The sequence below is a fragment of the Paroedura picta genome, chromosome 3 (assembly GCF_049243985.1).
Source record: "Paroedura picta isolate Pp20150507F chromosome 3, Ppicta_v3.0, whole genome shotgun sequence".
NCBI lineage: Eukaryota > Metazoa > Chordata > Lepidosauria > Squamata > Gekkonidae > Paroedura > Paroedura picta.
Genome location: NC_135371.1, coordinates 74,208,672 through 74,226,947, shown reverse-complemented (window position 1 = coordinate 74,226,947; position 18,276 = coordinate 74,208,672). Strand labels below are relative to the sequence as shown.

The following is an 18,276-nucleotide window of genomic DNA, read 5'->3' as shown; positions in this document are numbered from 1 at the left end:
AAAATCAGAAAAAAACAGTTCATGCACAGCAGTAAAATTAAGTCATTCTGACCCAAATTCAGTGAAAATAGAAAATAAGCTGTGCATGCAGAAAGGGCCTTAGTGAGGAATTTTGACCCTTCATTTACTTGTTGCTGTTAATTCAGCATTTGGAACCTTGCTGTTTTAGTGCTGTCCATCACAGTAGGCAATGTAAATTTTGAGAGGCATTTCTGAAAATTTCTCAGATGGCTTTATGTGTGCTTGTACTTTTGGACACTGACAAAATATTCCAGAATGCAAAGTCCTATTAATTAATAATCATCATTTTTTATCTTATAGGCTGCTCGGAATTGTCTGGTGGGAGAATGTCATGTTGTCAAAGTATCTGATTTTGGAATGTCACGGTAATTTGAACTTCACATGCTTAACTAATGATTTTCTCCTACTCTAATGATGGAATACCACTTATGTTGATCCTCCTTTCAAGTGCATCCAAAACCAAGCTTATTGTGGTGATAAAACCAACATTTGGTCTGGAGCTAATAACTGCCCCATTCTTGCTATGATTGCATCTAATCCCCTTCTCCCTCTTTATGGATAGACAATAGCTTAAGAGGTGATATGAAAATCTCATCTATTTCCATAGTTTACACATGGATAGTTTACATTGTCATCTCAGGTCAAACCCATTTTGAAAGTTATTTCCAAAAATCCCCTACTCATACTGTGAGCAGAGGCAATGATTAGATCAGTGGGCCTGCCACTGATCTAATTATTCTATCATAGGTAAAGGTAAAGGTATCCCCTGTGCAAGCATCGGGTCATGTCTGACCCTTGGGGTGACGCCCTCTAGTGTTTTCATGGCAGACTCAATACGGGGTGGTTTGCCAGTGCCTTCCCCAGTCATTACCATTTACCCCCCAGCAAGCTGGGTACTCATTTTTCCGACCTCGGGAGGATGGAAGGCTGAGTCAACTTTGAGCTGGCTGCTGGGATTGAACTCCCAGCCTCATGGGCAAAGCTTTCAGACTGCATGTCTGCTGCCCTACCACTCTGCTCCACAAGAGGCTATTCTATCATAGCTATGATATAAATTAATCCACTACCTCATATGATGAGCTTTGAACTATCTGCTTGTAATGCTTGTTGAGTTACAGCCTTTCTTTTTTGCCTTTGCAAAATTAAACAAGAATTTTTACAATGTTTGTGACAGTAACCATGATTGTTTGTTCCAGATATGTTCTTGATGATCAGTATACAAGCTCTATGGGTACCAAATTTGCCATCAAATGGTCAGCACCGGAGGTGTTCTCCTACAGCCGGTACAGCAGCAAATCTGATGTCTGGTCATTTGGTAAGGCCTTTTAAAAAGGAAATTTGCATTCAGCTGCTTAGACTTCTTAGTCTGGAACAGCCTTTCTTAGCTTTTAGGGAATACTACTTTGTAAGACCCCCTTCGAAGATCGCTGCCTTGTTGTGGCAAGGGGGCTTGCGTAGTTCAGTGAAGCTATGAGCTATACCGTGCAGGGCCACCCAAGACGGACAGGTCATAGCTGAGAGCTCTGACAAAAGGTGATCCACTGGAGAAGGAAATGGCAAACCACTCCAGTATCTTTGCCATGAAAACTCTATGGACAGTTCCAATAGGCATAACGATATGACGCCGGAAGATGAGCCCCTCAGGTCGGAAGGTGTCCAATATGCTACTGGGGATGAGCAGACGGCTAGTACGAGTAGCGCCAGAAAGAATGAAGCGACTGGGCCAAAGCCGAAAGGACGCTCAGTTGTGGAAGTAACTGGTGGTGAAAAGACAGTCCGATGCTGTAAAGATTTTTATTCCATAGGAACCTGGAACGTCAGATCCATGAATCAAGGTAAGCTGGACGTGGTCAAACAAGAAATGACAAGACTTTTTTATCACTTACTAGTAATTAAGCCCACTGTAAAAAAAAAAAAATACAGGGGGCGCTAGCCATTCCCAACTGCCCTGGTAGCACTGCCTGGACGGGTGGGAAGGGCTGGGACCCCTGAACTCCCACTCTCCATGGATAAAGGATCCCCAGGGCCCAGGGAGGCCGATCGCCAGCTGTTCATGCCACCGATCGCCCTCCCCGGGTCCTGGGGAGCCTTTTTCATAGAATCATAGAATCATAGAGTTGGACGGGGCCATACAGGCCATCTAGTCCAACCCCCTGATCAACGCAGGATCAGCCCTAAGCATCCCAAAGCATCCAAGAAAAGTGTGTATCCAACCTTTGCTTGAAGACTTCCAGTGAGGGGGCGCTCACCACCTCCTTAGGCAGCCTATTCCACTGCTGAACTACTCTGACTGTGAAAAACTTTTTCCTGATATCTAGCCTATATCATTGTACTTGAAGTTTAAACCCATTACTACGTGTCCTCTCCTCTGCAGCCAGCAGAAACAGCATCCTGCCCTCCTCCAAGTGACAACCTTTCAAATACTTAAAGAGGGATATCATGTCCCCTCTCAGCCTCCTTTTCTCCAGGCTGAACATTCCCAAGTCCCTCAACCTATCTTCATAGGGCTTGGTCCCTTGGCCCCAGATCATCTTCGTCGCTCTCCTCTGTACCCTTTCAATTTTATTGACGTCCTTTTTGAAGTGAGGCCTCCTGAACTGCACAGAGTACTCCAGGTGTGGTCTGACCAGTGCCGTATACAATGGGGCTATGACATCTTGTGATTTTGATGTGATGCCCCTGTTGATACAGCCCAAAATGGCATTTGCCTTTTTTACCGCTGCATCACACTGCCTGCTCATGTTTAGTTTACAATCCACAAGTACCCCAAGGTCTCGTTCACACACAGTGCTACCTAGAAGCGTATCCCCCATCCAGTAGGCATGCTTTTCATTTTTCTGACCCAGATGCAGAAGTTTACACTTATCTTTATTATACTGCATCTTGTTCTCATTTGCCCATTTTTCCATTGTGTTCAGATCTCGTTGAACTCTGTCTCTATCTTCCGGAGTATTTGCCAGTCCTCCCAATTTGGTGTCATCTGCAAACTTGATGAGTAGTCCCTCCACCCCCTCATCTAGATCATTAATAAATATGTTAAAAAGTACCGGGCCGAGCACCGAGCCCTGAGGTACCCCGCTACTCACCTCTCTCCAGTCTGATGAAACACCATTGACAACAACTCTTTGAGTGCGGTTCTCTAACCAATTCCCTATCCACCTAACTATCTGAAAATCCAGATTGCAGTCCTTCAACTTATCCATCAGAACATCATGGGGAACCTTGTCAAAAGCTTTACTAAAATCCAAGTAAATGACATCAACCAAATTTCCCCGATCCAGCAAACCTGTTACTTGGTCAAAAAAGGAAACTAGGTTGGTCTGGCAGGACCTGTTGGAGACAAATCCATGCTGACTTCCTTGGATCAGCAAATTGTCCTTCAGATGTTTGCAGATCGCTCCCTTTAATATCTGCTCCATTATCTTCCCCACAACAGAGGTCAAACTCACTGGTCTGTAGTTTCCTGGGTCATCCTTCCTCCCTTTTTTGAAGATCGGAGTAACGTTTGCTCTTTTCCAGTCCTCCGGGACATCTCCAGTCCTTAAAGAGTTTCCGAAGATGATGGACAAGGGCTGTGCAAGTTCTCTGGAAAGTTCTGCACATCCAGTGCAGCTAAATGCCTCTCGACAACCTCTCTATCCATGTTAACCTGCCACTCAGACACTATCCTTTGGCTATGGCTATCTCTAGATATGCTCTCCTTCACTAGAATTTCCTGACAGGTAAGCCCTTTCCTCACATACAGTGCCACTCCTCCACCTCTTCGATCTATTCTGTTTTTTTCTGAACAGTTCATATCCATCCACCATTACATGCCAGTCATGAGAATCATTCCACCAAGTTTCTGTGATGCCTACTAGATCACACCTTTCCATCAGCATGAGAAGTTCAAGCTCTTCCTTTTTATTGCCCATGCTTTGAGCGTTAGTATAAAGACATCTGAATTCTTTTTCTTTTGGTTCCCTATGAGCTGGCCTTGCCGGTTGGGCTGCCTCCAATCATTTTCCTTCCATACACTCCCTATGTTGATCGTCTCCTTCCCCTAGTGGCTTTAGTTTAAAGCTCTCCTGATGAATCTCCCCAGGTTCCCGCCAAACACATTCTTCCCCAGTTTCGATAAGTGCAGTCCATCAGGTGCTAGTAGGCCTTCCTCAAGAAAGCCTATCCCATGGTCCCAGAAACCAAATCTCTCCTGCCGGCAACAACTACGCAGCCAGTGATTCACCTCCATTATCTTCTTCTCCCGACGCATTCCTCTTCCCTTGATAGGCAAGATTGAAGAGAATACCACTTGTGCCCCCATTTGCTTGAGCTTCCTCCCCAGATCTTGATACTCTTTTTTAATAGGAGCGATGGTATTCAGGGACATGTCATTCGTTCCCACATGGACCATCACAAATGGGTAGCGATCCGTAGATTTGAGGAGTTTGGGCAGCCGTTCTGAAACATCTTTAATTTTCGCCCCTGGCAAGCAACACACCTCTCGGGTTAGGGGGTCGGGCCCAGCCACATGGCGATCCATTCCTCTTAGCAGGGAGTCTCCAATTACCAGTACTCTCCTTTTTTTTTTTTCTTCTCAACTCCATTTCCTTCTGTCCCCGTGGCCTCTTCCCTTTGTCTTAGAGTTTGTTTTGGGACCTCTTCCCTTGTTGACCCTTGCACCTCCTCTGCAAGGGCCTGAAATCTATTCTGGAGCTCCAAAGGCCCCGAAAACTGTCTCGCCTTCGCCGTTCAGTCTTTTTCCGAACTGCCTGCAGAGGCTCCCTATTGTGGTCAATGTCCTTATCCACTTCAGGACTGGTTGTATTCTCTTAATTCCAAGTTTCACAGCTCTGGACTATGAACTCCTCCCCTTTCTTACTTTGGGTCAGAGTAATAATTCTGTTTTCTAATCCCCTAATCTTTTCCTCCAAAAGTCTTACCAGCTTACACTTGGGGCAGCTGTAGTCCATCTTGTCTTCTGGGAGGAAGGCAATCATGTCACACTCACTGCAGATGATGGGATGAGTGTCCTGGAGGTCCTTTGTAATGTCTAGGCAGTGGAAGTGCTAGGGAAATATAATCTACTGATTCTAATTGCTCGGCCAAGAACCCCAGGCCAAGATCCCTTTGTCTCTCGCCCTTCGGCTCGCGCCAAAGGCTCGCGCCTCTGGTGAGGAGCAGCCCTTTTTAAGCCTCCCAACAATTACCCAGCAATCACCTCACCCAGGCAGAACAATAGCCTCACCTGGTCAGCAGGAACTCTCCCCAGTAGCTCTCTCCACGTGCTCTCAGTTGTCTGTTTCCTCCCCCCTTCCATGCAGAAAGGCTCCCCAGGGCCCGGGGAGGCCGATCGCTGGCTGCGCAAGCTGGTGATCGTCCTGTCCGGGCCCTGGGGAGGCTTTCTCATTCCCCCCCCCACCCGGCAGTGTCCCGGGGCCTTCTCAGAATTCCTGGGGCCGGGAGAAGGCCTCCACCTACCACGCCCCCCCCCCAGCAAAGCACGGCTCCCCATTGGTGGCTTGGCCCTGGATGGACACTTGGAGGGCCCAATCGGAGGGCCCTGGATGGACACTCGGAGTGCGGAGATATGGGTGTCACTGGATGGACACTCGGAGGCCCTCCTGGATGGACACTCGGAGGGCTTCGCGGCTCCTGATTGGGTCCTCCGAGTTTTTATCCCGGACAGCCCCCCCCCCAAGTCCTCCCCAATAGCCCTTGCCCTTTTATTTAATCCGTTCCGCAGGAGCAGTTAAAGATAGCATTGTTTGCATAAGAGGATTCCACTGTTATATCAAGACTTCATGCTTCTGATACTTTCCTCTTTACTACTTTCCACTCCATTGGTTACTAATCTACTCTATTGTATGCAGGATAAAAAATATCCTGGCCATGTGAATTAGCCTGAATCTATTAGCAATAATCTCAAGGACAATTGAATCTTTTAATATTTTCCTTGACTATAGGCAGAATATCCCCTATAAATGATTTTTAAAGTGTAGCAGTTATGAAAATGTTTCCTTCTCTAAGAACCAGCACAGTTTAGCCAAACCGAATAGGAAATTGAGTTACAGAAAGGGCATTGCATTCAGTAGATTTTAATTAATATTTCTGTCATAGTAAAATATTGGCTTTTGCAGAACCAAAGTGAAACATTCCATTTTGCCTATTCATTTTGAATTGATCCCTAGTGGTTGGTATGGTAGGTATGTTTATCTCCAGTCATAGGAAACAATAAAACTTTGGAATGATAAAACAGACTTTGTTCTTCATTCTGGGTTAAGCTATGGTAGGTAATTGTGCCTAGACACAACCAGTTAGCAGACAATCTTGATTCCAGTCAGAAAAGTGGGACTTCTTTCTGAATAAATATGCATAAAATTCAACTGCTGGAAGCAAAGAATTTAAATGATTCAGATGAGATCATTTATCATACCTAGTAGATACAAATATTTACAGCACTCATGAAGCAGCAGTAATAATACCAAATATCACAGAATGTATTGGAAAGGCAAATAGGCAATCAGGAAGTTGATAGGGATAGGGATACGAAATCTCTCATTTCTTGAAAAATTCCAGTAGATATGTGGGACCTGAAGATATCCATAGGGAAAGTAAGGATTACTATTTAGAAATTATATTTTGTTTTATTTCAGGAGTGTTGATATGGGAGGTGTTCAGTGAAGGCAAAACACCTTACGAGAATCGGAGCAATGCTGAAGTGGTAGAAGAAATCAGCACTGGTCTTCGATTGTATAAACCCAGACATGCCTGCAATATTATTTACAAGCTCATGAGAAGTTGTTGGAGTGAGGTCAGTTATTCATTCATTCATTCATTCATTCATTCATTCATTCATTTATTTATTTATTTATTTATTTATTTATTATATGTGACCCATGTAGCATAGCAAGGAGATTCACAAATTAATTAGCATCCAGGTAAGGGATGTTCAGAGATGGTTTGCATTCCCTGTATCAACATGACAACTCCTAGAGTTCCTTGGAGGAACTCCATCCAATTCTTTCGGGGTCTCCCAAATACTAGACCTGCTTAGCTTCTGAGATGTTATAGGAAAGGAGCTTAGTTGAGCTATCCAGTGAGGTCAGTGCTGTAACTCGTGTTGCTTTGTTCAAGCAAGAAAGGGAGTCATAAATTTGAATCATACAAGACTAGGGGCAAAGCCCGTGGTATCCAAGAATACAACGGGCACTAGAGCTTGGCAGTGGGAAGAGGAAGGGGAGGAGTTGTCCAGTCTGTAAGGGCATGGGATTGAATGTGTGTGTTGCATGGGAGGTTGTGGTGGCGGTTGTGGCATATGAGAGCATGGGTGCGGAGATATGGGTGTCAAGAAACTGTGGTTTGGAATATTCATTGAGTGTGGGAGATGACTAACCTTTGGGAATTCTGACATAGTGGTTACAGAGGAGCTTTCCAGAGCCATGTCTTCAAATATGTGAAGGGAAAACCAGACTGGAGACTCTTCATAGAATCACAGAATCATAGAGTTGGAAGGGGTCACACAGGCCATCTAGTCCAAGTATTTGAAAGGTTGTCACTTGGAGGAGGGCAGGATGCTGTTTCTGTTGGCTGCAGAGGAGAGGACACACAGTAATGAGTTTAAACTTCAATGATATATGATATATCAGGAAAAAATTTTTCACAGTCAGAGTAATTAAGCAGTGGAATAGGCTGCCTAAGGAGGTGGTGAGCTCCCCCTCACTGGCAGTCTTCAAGCAAAGGTTGGATACACACTTTTCTTGGATACTTTAGGATGCTTTGGGCTGATTCTGCGTTGAGCAGGGGGTTGGATTAGATGGCCTGTATGGCCCCTTCCAACTCTATGATTCTATGATTCTAGGAATTCATAGACAAGAGCTGTCAACTCTGAATACAGAGGATACAAACAGTCCTGAATAGGATATGGGGATTGACCTCCTTACGGAGCCACTACAGTCAGTTAGGAAAAAGACTCAAAGGGGTAGAGCGATACGGTTCTCGGGGCCTTTAGAGCTCCAGAATAGATTTCAGAATAGATTGCAGAGGAGGTGCAAGTGTCAATGAGGAAAGAGGTTCCAAAACAAAGTCTAAGACAGAGTGAAGAGGCCACGGGGATAGAAGGAAATGGTGTTGAGGGGGAAAAAAGGAGATTTCTGGTAATTAGAATCATAGAGTTGGAAGGGGCTATACAGGCCATCTAGTCTAACCCCCTGCTCAATGCAGAAGCAGCCCAAAGCATCCAAGAAAAGTGTGTATCCAACCTTTGCATGAAGACTGCCAGTGAGGGGGAGCTCACCACCTCCTTAGGCAGCCTATTCCACTGATGAACTATGAAAATTTTTTCCTGATATTTAGCCTATATCGTACATGTAGTTTAAATCCATTACTGCACGTCCTTTCCTCTGCAGCCAACAGAAACAGCATCCTGCCCTCCTCCAAGTGACAATCTTTAAAATAACTAACATGTCCCCTCTCAACCTCCTTTTGTCCAGACTGAACATTCCCAAGTGCCTAAACCTATCTTCATAGGGCTTGGTACTAACATGCTGGTGGCAGTGCAGAACCCAGAGCTCTGTGCCTGTGTATGTGCACTAACTTGGGCATTGGCGCCACCTCTCCCCCTGCGCTACACGCTGGCTGCTTTGGCCTAGAATGGCCGCTTCGGACGCTGAAGCACATAACCCTAGTTTAATAGCCTCCAGCTAAAAAAGCACAAACTGAGGCAGACTGGAATGCCCTTGAAACATATGTATGGTAATTATTGAAGGACTAGAATTAAAGCCCATTTTAATAAGGAATAAAATGGGCGCTAGGACCCCCGTCCCCGGGGAAGCCTTCGCAGGGCGAAGGCTTCCCAGGGGATGGAGTGGCGGGGCCACCTGGCCGCGACGGGGGGCCTTTCGGCGGCCAATGCATCTGTGAGGTGGCAAGGCTGCTCCTGGGGATGGTAGAAGGCTGGCGATGACCCCCACCCCCCAGCAGCATCTCAGAGCCTTCTGCCAGCCCCAGCAGAAGGGTGGGAGCCACCCCCACCCCCCGGCAGCGACCCGGAAGCTTCTGCCATCCCTGGGAGCAGGCTGGCTATGGCGAGTGCACTCCCGGGGCAGACAGGAAGCTTTCGGTGCCCCCCCTGGCAGCGTCCTGGAGGCTTCTACTGGGCCCAGGAGCGGCCACAGCCCGGCGAGGCTGCTCCCGGGGCCGGCAGAAGCCCCCCCCCCCGGCAGCATCCTGGAGCCTTCTACCAGCCCCGGGCCCGGCCACAGCCCGGCCAAGCGGCTGCTGGGGCCAGCAGAAGGCTGGAGCTCACCCCCTCCCCCCAGTAGCGGCCCGGAGGCTTTGTCAGACGTTGCAAGACCTCACAACCAACTTCTTGGAAATAAAGAGTTTAATTGAGAAGTACTTCATACATCTAGACTGGCGAAGTCAAATCTGGCCTGAGGACAGATTTGCTTCTTCTTGTCAATACTATTCTCCCACCCAAAACTTGAAAGTTCCCAAGGGAGGGGAGAGTGAGAGAGGCTACACATGCAATTAAAAACAGTGTTACTTTCACATGGCCTTGGCTGCCTTGGCTGTCTCAGATAAGATGGTATTTGCAGTAGAACCAGACCCAGCCGAGAGGCCCCACAAAAGAGATAATGGTTACAATAACATACATTTCACTTTCTACTAGTTAGCATGATATAGGGCCTGGAGCTCCCAGGCACCAAGCAATAAAACTGACATGGAAGAACTCAGGCTAATTAATGACAGGGTTTTCTAATCCTGACAGGCTTGTGCCGACCCTGGGAGCAGCCTCAGCGCGGCGAGGCTGCTCCTGGGGCCGGCAGAAAGGCACCCGCAACTCCCACGGCCCCGCCCCCCCACCCGGCCCAAACTTGGCGGCTTCTCCCAGCCGCGGGAAGAGCTTCGGCGCGTCGCAGACGTTGCAAGGCTCTTCCTGGGGCCGGGAGAAGGCCAGGGCTGACCACCCACCCACCCGGCCTTAACTTGGTGGCTTCTCCTGGCCCCGGGAAGAGCCTCGCCGCATAGCAGACACGGCAAGGCTCTTTCCGGAGCCGGGAGAAGGCCAGGCCCGCCCCCTCACCTGACCAAAACTTGGTAGCTTCTCCCGGCCCCGGGAAGAACCTTGCCACGTCGCAGGCGCAGCGATGCTCTTTCCGGAGCCAGGAGAAGGCCAGGCCCGCCCCCCCCCCCCGACCCAGCCGAAACTTGGCGGCTTCTCCCGGCCCCGGAAAGAGCCTCGCCACGTCGCAGACTCCTGATTTGCCCCTCCGAGTTTTTATCCCGGACAGGGCCCGCCCTAATTCCTCCCCACTTGCCCTTACTCCTTTATTCCTTCCACTCTGCAGGAGCGGTTTAAAGATTATCAAAGAAGAACTTTCACTCTTCTCCATTTTAATGCTCTCCCTTCTGCTTCTTGGAAGGAAAGTTCAAGGGGCTACCGATAGAAGCACACAAGTGTATTTGTGGCGAAGGTCAAATAGAGACAGCTGAACTTGTCCTATTTGAGTGTGGACTCTATCATCACCTCCATACAGATTCACTGACCTTGTTGCTTGCAGAATGTCCCAGAGGTCTAAGAAAACAGCATCTAATACTGTCAGATACAAATAAAGACCTAACAAAAATCATTGCTACATTTGCTTACGTAGCTATAAAAATAAGGCAGAGCTGGACCAACCCTATGCCCTAATACTTTTATACTGGATCTATATACAACTTATTTTTTAGTTTTTATCCATTCATAATTGATTTTATATCTGTAATTTTATGTTTTCTATTGGTTGGTCTATGACCATAAATAAAATTGATTCAAGGATTATCCAGCTACACATGTAATTTTTGGGGTGATTTCAATGCAAAATTGGTCCCTGACCATAATGCTAGTTATGGGATCTGTCCACCTATTGTTGAAAACCTAGAATTACCATTTATTAGACAGTCTAAGGATTGTAAATAAACCTATGCTGGATTCCTTCTTGCACAAATGATTTGCCAATTGGATTTTTACATCTTAAATGGGGTGGTATCAGGTGATAATCCTGGGTAATATACTTATTGGTCTGATAGTTGGATGAATACCATTGATTATATAGCAACATCAAAAAACTTTTTCCAGTATGTAGACTCATTTGAAGTCTCTTCATATTATGACAGTGAGCATTTACCAATAATCCTAAAATTTAGTTTTCACTGTATTATCAAATAATAGCAATAATGACATTAGCAATACTAGTCATTTGTGTGACTGGAAAATCATAATAAAAACAGTATAGGCCTGATTAAACATGATCATAGGCATGTCAAAGAAAACTTCTCTGTATGGGTAAGGCTGCCATTGCATATGTAATATTCAGTCTGGAAGTACATCAGGATCTAGAGACCCTCCCCCCATAACACCAACTATATCTTGCAAACTATTGCACTGAAATATGAAATCGTGAGGTATAAATTATAATGTTATAATTAAATGTGAAATATTCTACAGATTATTGATATGCATTTCCACTGTTAGAAATATATGTGTTCTCAATTATTATATGTTCTCTGTATGGCACCATGAATTTCACTGTAAACTACCCTGAGACACAAGGGAGGGAAGTATATAAATGCAATAAAATAATGAATGCCTTGAAAGATAATATCACATATATGTGCATTTCCAGGATAGCTAAACATGTTGCCGACTTCATAGAACTTAGCCTGGTATTATTTTTAAACCAGGCCACAAACCTCAGGAATGCAGTGGTGAATGGAACACGGAACTCTCTGTAAACTTAGAATGACCTCAGAGTCTCAGTCCGTCTCATCAGAGACTTTCAGTCCATTATAAATCTGAAATGTTCTCTTCTTCAAAGACAGACAACCTATGTTGCTCCTGTAGCTTTTAAATGCTAAAGAATAATCTAGTGAAATTTTAAGCAGTTTTTATTGCATTATTTGTTATACATACATGCATGCATGCATGCATGCATGCATGCATGCATGCATACATACATACATACATACATACATACATACATACATACATGTCCTTATCCATGGTTCTTCTCTATATTTGTGAAACGCCCCTGTGAGAGGAGCGTGTCTGGGGTGTCCAAGTTGATTACGGGTGTGACCAGCACAGGGGACCTCCCTCACAGGGGGCCGATTATGGGGAAAGGAAGGAAAGGTTATTTTAAACCACTTAGAGACACCTGAGGCCTTCTGGATGACTGTGAGCCATTCCCAGTTCTCTCAGAGCTCTCATCCCCATTTCTCTCACAGACTTATGGAGAGAGGAAGGGAAGGCAATTTTAAACTGCTTAGAGACACCTAAGGGTTGCTGGATGACTGCAGCCCATTCCCAGTTCTCTCAGACTACTCACAGCCCCACATCCCTCACAGGTTGTCTATTGTGGGGAGATGAAGGGAAAAGGTGTTTGTAAACTGCTTTGAGACTCCTTTTGGTAGTAAACAGCAGAGTACGATAATCCAGCTTTTCTTCTTCTAAGGGGCAACAGTGAAAGAAGCATGTGGGCACATAACATTATATCAACAGTAAAAAAATGGAGACAGAAAAACAGTAAAAAAATGGAGACAAAAGAGAAGGCGCTTTTAAACTGCTTATATTTCAAATAATAATCAAGAGTAGGATCAATGTTGGAGCCAACCAGATTTGTTCTCCCTCTTTCTTTAGCCTTCCTTTCCCTGGACAAGAGAAGAAGGGAAGGGAAGGTGATTTTAAACTGTTTAGAGACACCTGAGGCCTGCTGGGTGACTGTGAGCCATTCCCAGTTCTCTCAGAACTCTCAGCCTATTTCCCTCACAGGGTGACTGTTATGGGGAGAGGAAGAGAAGGTGATTTTAAACTGCTTTGAGACACCTGAGGCCTGCTGGGTGACTATGGACCATTCTGAGTTCTCTCAGAGCTCTCAGCCACATTTCCCTCACAGAGTGACTTATGGGGAGAGGAAGGGAAGACACTTTTAAACTGCTTAGAGACACTTAAGGGTTGCTGGATGACTGTGAACCACATTGCCAGTTCTCTCAGACCTCTCACAGCCCCTCATCCCTCACAGGTTCTCTTTTGTGGGAAGATGAAGGGAAAGGGTGTTTTTAAACCGCTTTGTGACTCCTTTTGGTAGTAAACAGCTGGGTACAAAATCCATTTCTTCTAAGGAGCAACTATGAAAGAAGCATGTGGGCACATAATATTTTATCAACAGTGAAAAAATGGAGATAGAAGGAACAGGGTTGAGACCTGTGTACTGTGACTACCCCATGTGTATTAGGGCAGGGAGACATTTTGGTGTTTGTGGCCTAATTCACAGAAGAAGGGAAATGATGCAGAACTGGGAGGAATTGGTTGCCATGTAATCTCCCCCTAAGAAGAGTCTCCAGCCTGATTTTCCCTTTACATATTTGAGGACATGGCTACTGAAAGCTCATCTGTAACCACTGTGCCACAATTCCCAAAGGTCAGTCCTCTCCCACACTCAATGAACATTCCAAACCACAGGTTCTTGGCATCCATATCTCCACACCCAAGCCCTCATTTGCCACCATGCCACCACAACCTCCCACACAACACACACATTCCACCCCATGCCCTTACAGACTGTACAGCTCCTTCCTTTCTTCTTCCCACTGCCAAGCTCTAGCGCTTGATGTATTTTTGGCTACAATGGGCTTTGCCCCTAGTCAATACATAAATAAACAAACAAACATGCACATCTACCTCAAGTTATAGAAGCACTATAGGTATCTTCCCATAGACAATGCATATGTTATCTTTTCACTTAAATTCTGAAAACAGCTCTGTGTTGGTCAAAAGAATTACTGGAATGAATATATAAAACATATATGTATTATATCATCTCACCCCTGGGTGTAAACTGCACGGAGTTTTTATTCCAATCCCAGGTCGATTCAGTCCCTGCCGTCTACACAGAATGCGATATCCGTTTTGATTTGGCGAGATTTAAATTTTCCTTCTGCAGCAAGAAGGATTGATCCAGAGTGACCCTACCTTTATTGTGCGATATCTTAGAGTGCTTTAAATGCTCAATATTTAGCTTATGTGGTAAGCTTGCCTTAAAGGAGAAGCCCCTAATTTCTCTCAACTTCTGTGGGTCTTAGATTTTTCCCCCTTCTCTGCCTTTTTTTAATCCTCTCCCCCCCCCCTCCAAGAGAAGAAAGAGGCTCCTCTTCCCCCTCCCCCACTTCAAGAAAAGAAAGAAAGCTTGGCTCCCCCCTCCTTCTGAACTACCCTAACCACGTGCAGAACACTTTCCTGTTTCAATGGCGGGGGGGGGGGGGGAAGAGGAAGACTCGAGTTCAAAGTGATCTGAATTCAACAGGACTGACAATGGAATAAACAAAATAAGTGCAGACTGCCCTGGTTAAATAAAAATCTATTCTCTCTTTCTAGAGCCAGTCTATCAGTCAAATCAATTCAACTGAAAAGTCATTCCCTGTCAATGGGAAAGACAAGCTGAATATAAATATGTGTGCTAACATTTGGGAGGAAAAGTCACTATGCCTTTGGTCCATTCTTTATCCACACTGAAGCTTTATTCTGAAAGGAACTTCATATGTTCAGATTCATACTTAACCCTGTTTTTGAAAATATATATATTTAAATATATTTCAAGATAGGATATTGACCAGTACCCTAAGACTCCTCTCAAAAGGTTTGAAGCCTTTCCTGAGCCTCCGACTTAAGTAGGCTCCTTAGTCTAAAGGAACGCTCCAAACTTTACTAAGCAAAATGGTAGGATAGAGGATTTATTTCATTTTATTTTTCTTTGATTTAGTTTTATTTCTATTCCACGCTTCCTTTCAGGCTCAGGGTGTATTAACAGTGATTTAAAAAGTACAATTTCTATATACAAAAATAGAAATTTTAATTCTTAAGTTTTAAAATTCTAAAAAACCAATAACTAAGTTGCCCAAAACCATCTTCCTATCAAGGGAAAGTGGCAGGACATACAATGTAACCTACTGTTGACATTTTATTACATGGATTTTGATAGGGAGGCCAGTGGATTTTGGTATTATTTTATGTTATTCCAAGGACCTCAGCCTAGGCCCAGCAGAGCAGCTCTGTCTTACAAGCCCTGCAGACCTTTTTAAGGTCTCACAGTGCTCTGATTTTTGCTGTACAGAGCACTCCACCATGCACAAAAGGCCTGGCCCTGGTTGAGGGCACAAAAGGCCTGGCCCTGGTTGAGGCCAAGCTAGTTTCTTTGGGGATGGAGATAATAGGTTCTCCATATTCAACACATGAGGCCACAATCACAAAATAAGGTGCCCTGATATATTTTTTTTCCATTTCATGGTTACTTTTCTATCAAATTAATCTCTGGCTATGCAGGGAGAAAGGAAGGTTAATTTTTTGGCAATAGGAGAGTGAAGGTCAAATTAGATGAGACAAAGATCACAGATCCACCAGCTTCTTGTAAAGGTTAATTGCAGTGTGCATGGCCCTGATTTGGCTTGGTGCTATATGTGGAAAAGAGAGGAAAGCTCAATCTGTCCACTCCTGCAGAATTTATCTATTGTACTCTTCTCCATACCCTTTTCCCTTCCATGGCAAATAGGAGTACACTGTACACTCTTTCCCTGTACAGCCCCAGTCTGAATTGCAACATCTCATCAGCTTCGTCCCTGGTCAGACTCTTTCCATAGATAAGTTTCAATCTGTTGTTTATACATCCATGACAACAATATACTGTTTTAATTTCCAGAGGTCTTCAGTTTGCAACTGGCCTTTCACGAAGTAGTATTTAATGTGGCTTTTTGTTCAATTTTCTCTCTTTCAGAAGCAGGACGACAGACCATCCTTTTCCACCCTGCTTTACCAGCTCAATGAAATCTCTGACTCTGATCTGTAGCCAATGCTTTAAAGAGATTCTTTTAAAGCTCCTGAAATGGAGAACATATGAAAAATATGCCTATTCTTATGCATGTGTCAACCAGACTTTTCCATCATATGGGTCTTCTGGAGACAGACAGCCTGGCACAGAAGTTCTTACAGAAATTGATCTCACAGCTGCCTACTGGATAGGACCAGCTGTCTATTGGATAGCACCAGATGCTTTCAAGATTATGTGAGAATTTCGTGGATTACTAATTGCTATCATACAGAAATATTAATAAAACAGGCAATGATAGTGAAATGATTAGCCAGTTTTACAAATATTAGACCTTTTCTTTATGGAAAAGGGTTCCAGATGATGAGGCATTGAAACATGACCCCCACCATTCAAACTTGCTTGCAGTGAAAGAGAATATTCAGTTAACATTTGTTAACATTTGTTACATCCATGCCAACAATATACTGTTTTAATTTCCAGAGGTCTTCAGTTTGCTACTGGCCTTCACAAAGTAGTATTTAATGTGGCTTTTTGTTCACTTTTCTCTCTTTCTTAATAGTGTCTTAATAGACACTGAAAATGGAAAACTGGAAAAAAAAATCAAGGGCAAAAGAATTTAACTGACTCATACCTAAAACCTAATGAGTGAATTCTAGGATATTTCATGTGCTTGTTGTTCTTCTCTCATCATTGTGGTCTAGCCTATTGCTAAGACTATAGGACTCAGATATGAACTGTGAACTGGATGGGATGTAGTGCATGGTATCATAATGGTTTCTCCATCAACTGACAGAAGGCCATGCATTCTTTTTCTTGCACTGTGCCATTTATTTGGACTGGACCTGCTGTCAAAGATCAGCCATACTGTTACATTCTATACGGGGATGTTCCACCAAGAACATCTAATCACCAAGCTTCTCTCACTCAAGTTCACCCTGGAATTAGGTAGAATGATCTGGATGCCAAAATATTGGGTGTCATTAAGGGCAGCCAATTGTAATTTATTTAATTTATTATTGCAGAGTAATGGGGGAGGGGCAATATAAATTTTTCAGCTTGATTTGCCAAAATACCTTGGCATGGCTCTGTTGCTGTTTGTTCATTCACAATGCCCAGCTATACTACACACTTTTTGACCCCCTAAATCACAACTTGCTTCTTTGCTAATGTGTTTGATAGCACTGTTCCAGATAGCAATATCATATTAATATAGAAAAATATTTATTGGTCACAGATTGTTTTACAGTAGCATTAGAAAATAATGATGTACATGTTCACATTCATTTTCTGTAAACCTTCTGGATTTGAAACTTTGTTAGACTCAGAGTAACAAATTTAAAAACAAATGCCATGATTTCACAAGACAAGCGCATGTGTTTTAGTGGCCATCTGTCCACTTAGCTGATGGATCTGTCCATCTTCCAGCAACACAAAGCCACATATCAAAGTTACACTGAACTGCCTGAAGGCATCTTTTGAAACAAATAGGAGTTCATAGTTGCATTGATGGCAACCTATTATAGGTGACTATTGATACCTGGATCAGGGTCAAAAATTATACAGAATTAAGCGATAATTTGATATTAGGCTAATCTTTGATAATTTTCAATATATTAGGATATCTTGAACTTCCAATGTCTAATTACAAAATGATAGTCACGTGCCTCTAAGTCTCCCAAACCCAGAATTTTTTTTTGTAAAGTCATGTTTTTTTGTGGAATCACTGTATTTTAAAAGTCTGATATAGATTATTTATTGACACTGGAGAAAACTGTAGATACGAAGAAATGTGTTCTTGTTAAGTGCAAAGTCGTGTCCAACCCATCGCGACCCCATGGACACCCTTCATGGCAGTAAGCATGCATTTTCTGTGTCCTTTCCTCACAGTACTGTAAACTTGCTTAGCTATGACTTTTCCTTTAAGGTAGTTCCAAAGATGTATAAATGTGACCGTGTTTTTTCTCTCCTCCCCTGGGCTCTTACATTAATGGCCAAACAGAAAGCCCATGAACTACAATTCCTAGGAGGATCTGCCAGCAACATGTCAGTTAGATTATATTGCTGCTGCCCATAACCTACCAATGAGCTCCCAGCACAATGGAGGAAGTGTCCCTCCCATTTGAAGATAACTCTCTCCAATGTATAATTATTTACTTTGGTCTACTATGGTAGGGGGGGAATGCCGTATCAGCACACATGCATAAACAGGATTGTGTTTAGAAAGGGTGATTTAACAGGGTCTGAGAATTGACTTTGGTGAAAACTGGTATGTGTATAATATCCCCAGTTCACTAAGATCCACAGTCCTCTAGACTGGACTTCTGCAACTTGCTCTATGCAGGCCTACCCTTATACTTGATCTGGAAGCTACAACTGGTGCAGAACACCACAGCCAGGATTCTCACTAAGACAT

At 44.1% G+C, this 18,276-nt stretch overlaps 1 protein-coding gene across 1 annotated transcript; it reads left to right on the top strand.

The window, feature by feature from the left end:
• The first annotated feature begins 327 nt into the window (after positions 1 to 327).
• On the top strand, positions 328 to 17,245 carry LOC143832266 (tyrosine-protein kinase ITK/TSK-like). The gene is made up of 4 exons (XM_077326430.1): positions 328 to 386; positions 1,218 to 1,336; positions 6,657 to 6,814; positions 15,810 to 17,245. Exons 1-4 carry the CDS (start codon positions 379 to 381, stop codon positions 15,879 to 15,881), a joined length of 357 nt encoding a protein of 118 aa, XP_077182545.1. The 5' UTR covers positions 328 to 378; the 3' UTR covers positions 15,882 to 17,245.
• Positions 17,246 to 18,276: the final 1,031 nt, after the last annotated feature.

Coding starts and splice junctions, on each gene's coding strand:
- LOC143832266 (XM_077326430.1), top strand. Junction 1,337..6,656: donor ATCTGATGTCTGGTCATTTG/GTAAGGCCTTTT, acceptor GTTTTATTTCAG/GAGTGTTGATATGGGAGGTG. Junction 6,815..15,809: donor TGAGAAGTTGTTGGAGTGAG/GTCAGTTATTCA, acceptor TCTCTCTTTCAG/AAGCAGGACGACAGACCATC.